Genomic DNA, 8698 nt, shown 5'->3' on the forward strand with positions numbered 1-8698 from the left:
GGTGGTGAGAATTTTTGTCTTCTTGACATTGAGCCTCAGTCCATACTGAAGGCTGCAGTCCTTGACCCTCTGCAGTAAGTGCATGAGGTCCTCCTCAGTTAAAATTGTCCCATAAAGAAAAATCTAGGTAGGTCAAGGTGGCTTTAGTAATAGTATCTATCAAACATGTAAGAAAAAAATAACACACATTTTCCACAGAAAAGAAACACTTCCCAGTCTACTTGATGAAGTAGGCAATCCCCTGACACTGAAACCTCATACAGATATCACCAGAAAAAGGAAAAGAAGCAGTGTCTCTTGTGGATATAGATGAAAAAAAAAATCTTAAATATTTAAGAAAGGAAAACCAAACATATTATGAAGTAAGATTTTATGAACAAAATAAATGTATTCCAGTAACTCCAAGTTGATTCATATTTTTTAACAAATCTGCAATCCACATTAACAGAATAAAAGGAATATGGTCATCTTAAGCAAAAAAACACTTGTTAAAATTCCACATTATTCATCATTTAAAATTCTAAGCAAACTAAGGTTAAAGAATGCTTCTGTAGTCTGACAAAGTGTATCTCCTAAGACATCCCAGAGTCCCTGGGTGGTACACACAGTTAAAATGCGCAGCTGCTAACTGAAGGATGAGCGTAGGAATCTAACAAAAGACGCACCAGAGGAAAGACCTGGTGACCTACTTCCAAAACATCAGCCACGGAAACCTATGGAGAACAACAACATACAAAAATGTTTTAAATGATCTGCACATTATTTACAAACGAAAAGCAATTAATTTGTAAAGAAAATGAAAAGTTGTTGTTATGTGCCGTCAAGTTACCTGTGACCCATAGCAATCCTATGTACAGTAGCTCTGAGGCCTGCCCTGTCCTGAGCCAGTTTTAATTCCAACACACAATCCCATCATCACCACCAAGTTACTGTATCAACCCATCTCATCGGAGTCTTCCTCTCCTGTGCTGTTCCTCCACTATTCCAAAGGACTGGTTTGGTCCCTCCTAAACACATGACCAAATCATGTGAGACAGAGCTTCAAAATCCTAGCCTCCAAGGAGAAACTTGGTTTAATCCTCTCCAAGACAGACCTATTTCTTTTCTTGACAAGACTTCTCAAGAGTCCAAGACTTCTCCAGCACCACAGTTCTAAAGCATCAATTGTTCTCCTGTCATCTTACTCAATGTCCAGCTCTCTGAGAAATAGCAAGTAATTGCAAAGACCATGGACTGGATCAGGTGCACCTTAAGTCTCTAGACAGACATCATTGCTTTTCAGTACTCTGGAGAGGTCCCTGACAGCAGATTTTTCCCAATGCATTTAGTCTTTTGATTTCCTGACTGCTAGTGCCAAGAATGTTGACTGTGGAGCCAAGCAAGTGGTAATTGTTAACAATCTCAATCTCTTCTCCCTTTATCATGGTGTTGCCAATTGGCCCAGTGGCGAGAATCTTTGTCTTCTTGATGTTCAGCTTCAATTCATATTGAAGACTACAATTCTTGACATTCTGCACCGAGTACTTCATGTCCTCCTCGGTTTCAGCAAGCGAGGTTGTATCATCTGCATAACGTAGGCTGCTGGAGAGTCTTCCTCCAATCCTGATGTCACACTCCTCAAAAAGTCCTGATTCCCAAATCTGTTCTGTATATACATTGAAAAGGTATGGAGACAAGATGCACCCCTGACATACTCCTTTCCTGCTTTTGAACCATGCAGTGTTTCCCTGCTCTGTTCTGAGGACTGCTTCCTGGTCCAAGTATAGTTTTGCATACGTAAAATCAAGTGTTCTGAAATTTCCATTTTCCCCAAGGTTAACCACAATTTGTTGTGATCCACATAGTCAAATGTATAATCAAAAGGAAAAGGTTACAGCATCCTGAGGTTCTATGTTGTACTCAAATTCACCTACCAAGTTTAGATCTATTCTGCAAAAATGTCAGTGAACAACTGTCATTTTAGAAATTATTCTGGTCCTATCTTTGAAGAGCTCGATTTTTTTTTTTACCTATACGTCTGCAATCTGTCTTAGAAAGATTATAGTTAGAATCGTCTAATGACTCAGTGTACAATGATGTAAAAGACGAGGACTTCCCTTTTTAAATTTATTGTGTAATCCTTTCACAAATATATAAAATACCAAACACCTGATGGATAGTGATGGAAATAAAAGGTTTTATCTCTTCTAACCTAAAAATATACTAAGTACCATCTGTTTTTTTAAAAAAATTCCCTGAATTCCCTCATAGAAAATCAGGAGACATGTGAGAAAAGACCTGACATCAGAATTTCCTAAGGATGTCACTGTCATCTGATGAAAAGTCACAACAGTGAAGTAGGATGTTCACTGTCACTGGTGCAGAGCCTTGGGGACACCTCCTCCTTTGCTTTTGATAACTTCTGTCATCTCTTCCCATAAACAAAGAAAATTGTTTAAATAAGAAAGTAACAGGTTTCAAATGACTGAATTTGTTTATGACATGAACCAAAATTTCCCATGGAAGCCTAATTAGTTAGCTTACTGCCATCAACTCAGAACCATCTCAGAGTTGATCCTCCAATCCCCATTTCAGAGGCTATGAGTCATACAGGAGAGTGATTGTCTTTCTCCTGGGAAGCCGCTGGTAAATTCAAGACACCCGCCTTTAGATTGAAAGCATAACTCCTTACCCACTGGGCCACCAGAGCATCTTCATGAAAGGCTAGTCTGTATGAAACAAATAGAAATCACACTTGTTAAGCCTAAATATAGAGTAACTTTAAACAAGCATGATGGAGGTTTGATTTTAAAAGAGAAAACAGCTGAACTATCTTTAGGCATTAAGAAACCCAAGTGAAGTTTATCATCACACAATTATAGTCATAGACAGCATCCTATCCAGCTCCCTGACAGTGCAAGTAAGAGACAAGCAGACTGTGTTTTGCATACACAAAATACAGCTGGCTGATGAGTGAATGAATATTTTTTTTAAAAAAAGACTCCCATATTTCACAGAACTATTTAGTAGTATGATATTACCTAATGTTCTTCCTCCTGATCAAAATAGAAAGTTTTACTAAATCTCAACCAACTCGAGTCCACATGTACCAAATATCCCAAATGAATTAGTCAAGGATTATCAATTATTAAATTATCAAAATGAATTATCAAGGGTTTTCCAATCTAATGGGTCAAGCATACAAGAAGAAAATATAATTGGAAATAATCATGACAGCAATATCATTTCCAAATGGAAAACCATTTGAAAATACTGGGATAGAAATATGCTTTCGACATTAGAAGCTGAGGACAGAGCCTGAAATGGGGCCTGCTGAGAGCTGAGACAGAGCTGCCCAAGCTCAGTCTTTAGAAGTCTGACAATTAGGACACAAGCTTAAAAAAACCTCTGTACAGGTAATAGCCCCAGGTCACGCCAATTAGACTGTACCACCACCTCTCTTAAAGGAACAAGAGGGACTATTCTAATTCTCAAACCCAGGAAGGAAGCATATGCAGCCTACATGCCCAAAGCGGGCACATTCCCAGTAACCCCAAAGAACAACGCTACAATCAACATGCTGAGAGTGGTCCCAAGTAGGACGTTTCCTTACACCCAGAGATAAACCTGAAAAATTATTATCTGTGTTGGTTATTTTTATTGAACAGGAAGGTTAGTAAAACCACCTAGAAATGCCACTGGGGCCTGAGCTAAACTCCACATTATCCAAGACCTTCCCAGCGCTCACAGTCCCAACCTCTCTCCGGCCTCAATCCCTTGGAGGCACACCTTTCCTCTCTCCATGGACTGCGTGACTCCTAAATCCTCCAGGCCTTCCTGAAACTCCTTGATGTTCACAGTACCATCGCTATCACTGTCTAGGTAATTATAGAGATCTTCGAAGTCGTCCATCGGCAGCGTCCCCAACCGTACGGCTGCCCCGCGTGGCAACCCCCGGTGGTGAGGTGGAGGTGAGAGCAACCAAGGGTCGAACTTGTAGGTGAAAGAGATTTAAGAGAGCGGGTGTCTCCTGGGAGGATCCAAACACAGAGCACCTCAACAGGTGAAAGCGCGGAAGGAGAGGGAGGGTGCATGGTCTTCAGGCAACGGCTGTGCCACAGAGTGCGCGTGGAGCTGCCCGCGGGGCTGCACCCGGCAAGGCAGGGCGCACACTGTCATGTCCACTCTGGTGTCTACCGACAGCTCCCACGACGGCCGGTCAGACGTCCTTTTCTTACTCCTTTACTCAGGGAGTTCTAGTGTCTTAATGGTAAAGAGCTGCACTGCCACGGTTCAAATCCACCACCAGCAGCTTGGTGGGAGAAAGCTAGGCAGTCTCCTCCCATGCGATTGACAGCCTGGGAAAATGTTAAGAGTCACTTCCGTGGCAACAACACTCAACCGAGTGGTGCCCCCTTCCCTAGAGGAATTTCCAAAAGGCCTCAACATGGTATTTATTGTCTCTGAAAATAGAGCTTCTTAGTAAAGTGAAAGGAAAGGGGTGTTGGAACATGGATTGTGGGTGAGGGGAGACACAGGTACATTTTTGTAAAAGCCATTGAGTCTCCCCTTCCTAGGAATGATTCTTTCTAAGAAGCCCTTTCTAAGAAAAAGCACGGTTGTTATGGACCCTCAAGGTCAGAACCTCAAGTGAGAGCAGGTTTCCAGAGGCTGTAAACAGCATGGGAGGGGACTGCTCATGTTTCTTACCAAGGAGCAGCTGGTGATTTGCACCGTGTGCCCAACACAACAGCAACAACAAGGTAGAAGTGGCACTAGAGAATTGCTTATAGTGAAGACGCCTCCCTCCCAATGAACCTGCTAATAAACACAGGCCTATCTTTCTGTGGTTAACCTCACCCCACTCCACCTCCAATTTCCTTTTTTTGGTAACCTCAGGGCAAGACTGCATAAGGCCAGGGTTCCAGGGTCCCAGCTCTACTCTGGCAGCATGTTTGAGAGGATAAGGGAAATATAGAAATGGCCATAAATTAGGACAGCTAGGATCCCACGATGTCAGAAGGCCCTCTACCTTCCAACAGCACAGGGCATCCTGGCTTATTCACCTCAGGACACACACCTAAGGTCACTCTGCCTGCTAGACTGGAAATGGGAATGGGTGCTTTCCTACTTGGAGCTCCACTGTTAATGTGATATATGAACTGTGTTTTTTGTTGTTATATACCATCGAGTAAACCACAACTCACAGTAGCCTTATGTGCACAATAGCTCTGAACTCTGCTCTATTCTGAACCAATTTCACTCTGTCTGACACCCCTACCTTCATTATCCCAGTTATGGTGTCAATCCATCTCAGTCTGGCTCTTCCTCATCTGTGCTGTCCCTCCACCTTTCCAAGCATGATATCCTTCTTCAAGGAGTGGTGCCTCCAGGCAGAAAGCCCAAGGTATGTGAGACAGAGTCTCAACACAGATCGCTTGGTACTCTTGGAAGTCCATGGTGTATTTGATATTCTTCTCCATCACCACAACTCAAAGGCATCAATTATTCTTCTGTTCTCTTTGGTCCGTGTCCAGCTCTCTAATGCATAATAGGTAGATAAGAAGACCATGGCCTGGATCAGGTGTACCTTAATCTCTACACTGACATCATTGTTCTTTAGCACTCTGGAGAGGTCCCTGACAGCAGATTTCCTAAGGTAATTCATTCATCTTTTGATTTCATGACTGTTAGGGCCAAGAGTGTTGATTGTACAACCAAGTAAATTGAAGCTGCTAACAATCTCAATCTCTTCTCCATCTGTCATGATGCTGCCAACTGGCCGAGTAGTGAGAATCTTCATTTTCTTGATGTTGAGCTTCAATCCATTTCATGTACCCTTGCAACAAATGCTACATTTTAAAAAATTAAATATTAAAATTCATGAGGAAAATGTAATCTCTTCTGTTTACCTCAATATGACATCATCTCAATCCCTGGGCACATGGAAGTGAGCGGTGACAGATTCTGAGTCACTCATGGGTCTCTCTTGGGGAGATTCTATAAGGGTTACTCATAAGCACTACGTCAGGCCACCCAAGAAACACTTCCTCCTGGAGCTGCTGAGCTGTGGAAAATGGCTAAAGCTCTTTTACAAGATGTGCTGTGGCCCAATCCAGAATAAACTCCCCTACAAAAGTAACTGTCCCTTCTTGTGCACTGCAAAGTGCCAGCAGTGGCAAAGAATAAAACAAACAAAATCCAGGGTATAACCTCAGAGTTTACAGACCAAGCAGCAAAGACAGGAGGCAGGGCTAAGGTAACAAAGGTGGCAGACAAACAAAGCATTTTACCAAACTGGAGGGAGCTGACCCAAGAGATGACAGTGTTCTCTGCTAAATGGCAACTGTTTCTTTTCTGTACATCTCTTTACACTTTTTGAAATTACTCTGTTCATTATTTGCTTATTCTTTTCTACCCCTAAACCACCAACCCAACACACTATATGCCCTGTACCCCAAAAACTATATCCACAGTTGTTGTTTTAGTTGATTGTCTTTGAGTTGAGCACGACTCATAGCAACTCTATGAACAAAAGGCTTGAAGTATTTCTTTAACAACATTTATCAAAGTTCATAGAGTTTCCAGAGGCATGTTGTTTAGGAAGTGGATGTCACTCCTGCTTCCAAATATCCATAGTACTATACACCAATTCTACATCCTAACATTATATTGTCAATAAGTGTTGTAGAAGATCAAAGACAACAGCCTTTAATAAGAATTTTATCTCAACATCATCAAGAAAACAAAAATCCTTGTCACTGGACCAATAGCCAACATCAAGATAGATGGAAAAACAGATTGAAACTGGCAACTTTTTATTTTACTTAGATCCACAATCAACACCCACCTGTTGTTCTGTTATCATATGGTCATAGAAGTCAAGAAATCAAAAGATGTGTTGCACTAGGGAAATCTGTTGTCAAGGATCTCTCTAATGTGCAACAAGGATGTCAGTTTAAAAACTAAGGAGTGCCTTATCCAAGCCATAGTATTTTCTTTTCCCCTATGCCTGTGAAAGTTGAACAATGAAGAAAGATGAAAAAAGAAATGATGCTTTTGAACTGTGGTGTTGAATACTGAATACCTCATGGACTGCCAAAAGAACAAATAAGACTGTGTTAGTGTAAGAGGAGTCAGAGTGCTCCTTAGAGGCAAGGAGGGTGAAACTTCATCTCACACTTTGGGCATTATGTCAGAAGATATCAGTTCTTGGGGAAAAAAGTTCTTACTGGTAAGTCCTACTTTCTATCTGTGCCTTCTTGAGAAATACCCATGACCCAGTGAATAGGAACTTGTGCTGCTATCTAAAAGGTCAACTATTCAAATTCACAAGCTGCTGCTCAGGGAGAAAAGATGAGCAGTCTCCTCCCGTGCAATTTAGTCTCTGAAAACATGCTGAAAGGTCAGCTAGGAGTCTGTTCCAATTCAGTGGTAATGAGGGGGAGCATTAAATAACTTGCCCAAAATCACAAGTCTAATGAGTGGTGAAATCAGTATTTAAACCATTTGAACTGTGGCCTAATTCAGTAGCATAACAATAACCACCACACACATTGTACTAGATAACTGTGAAAACCATATATATAGTAGTTCACGTTTCAGACTGAGACTTCAAACTTTCTCAACAAATCCCTTTGTTGTTTTTATAAACCTTGTCAAATACACATCTTTGACTCTTAAAGACAGGGTATTTGAGTTCAGAGCCGTTAAAAAGCATCAAGAGCATCCCTATAGAATATTGTCTTGAGGAAGCTTATTTATTTCTGAACATATTCATTGTTGTTGTTGTCCTGTGCCATCAAGTTGACAATAACCCATAGCAATTCTACAGACAATGGCTCTGAACTTAGCCCTCTCCTTACGGCCACCTCACCCACCATCTCTGACACACTTGAGCCCAATGTTACAATTACTATGTCAATCCATCTCGTCAAGGGTCTTCTCTCTTACACTGACCCTCCACCTTTCCAAGCACTGATGTCCCTTCTCAAAGGACCAGCACTTCCTTACAACATGCCCAAAGAATATGACACGGAGGATTCATTAGAATACTCAAAAATACAGAGCTTTCATTGAGTCAGTTCAAATTCATGGTGATCCTCCATCAGGTTTTTGAAGCTGTAAATCAATGGTGACTTGACAGCCTTTGGATTAGCCGATCATCTTGCTATGAACTATGCTGCCAGAACTTTCATTAGAATACAGACGAAGGAAATAATCTGACTGGGCTAGACTAAAATTGAAAATGTGAACGGAGGCCTTAAGAATGAGTAATCATTTCTCAGACAGAAGAAAAAGATTAAGAAACAGCTCAGGCGGAGAGGAAGACAATAAAAGAATAAGTAACTGTGGCCCAGTGAAGGAACACGGAACAGTAGAAAGGTAATTTAAAAGATATAAATTCCTCAAAGAGGGTAAGATTATTTTATGTCTTACTAAATAATTCTTCCAGAAAATAGGAGCCATCAAAAAAGGGATCACATCAGATATAAGGGACCACCTCAGATATGTAAAAGATGTCAATTTTTATTTAGAACATTTGACATGTCATTAGAATTTCCTCCTGTTTTACCCAAAACATAACTCTATGGCTTCTATACAATGTTTCCTCTGGCAATAAAGTTTCTAACAAATTGAATGTTAATAGAATGAGTCGTGGTCAATAATAAAATTATATCATGGAGTAAAATCTTGAAATCTCATTTATAGCAATAAA

At 40.9% G+C, this 8698-nt stretch overlaps 1 protein-coding gene across 2 annotated transcripts in view; it reads right to left on the minus strand.

The window, feature by feature from the left end:
- Nucleotides 1-8698, minus strand: part of SLC25A24 (solute carrier family 25 (mitochondrial carrier; phosphate carrier), member 24) — an 80077-nt gene that overhangs the window by 58205 nt on the left and 13174 nt on the right. Inside the window, exon 1 of one of the 2 annotated variants that reach the window (XM_006882465.1) lies at nucleotides 3769-3891. The exons of the other annotated variant lie outside the window; for it this stretch is intronic. Coding sequence (XP_006882527.1) covers nucleotides 3769-3891 — 123 coding nt within the window. Of the gene's footprint in view, nucleotides 1-3768; nucleotides 3892-8698 lie in introns of those variants that run through there. 2 annotated transcript variants of the gene reach the window in all.

This window comes from Elephantulus edwardii, unplaced genomic scaffold, assembly GCF_000299155.1.
Source record: "Elephantulus edwardii isolate Elephantulus edwardi_28Jun2011 unplaced genomic scaffold, EleEdw1.0 scaffold00020, whole genome shotgun sequence".
Lineage (NCBI taxonomy): Eukaryota > Metazoa > Chordata > Mammalia > Macroscelidea > Macroscelididae > Elephantulus > Elephantulus edwardii.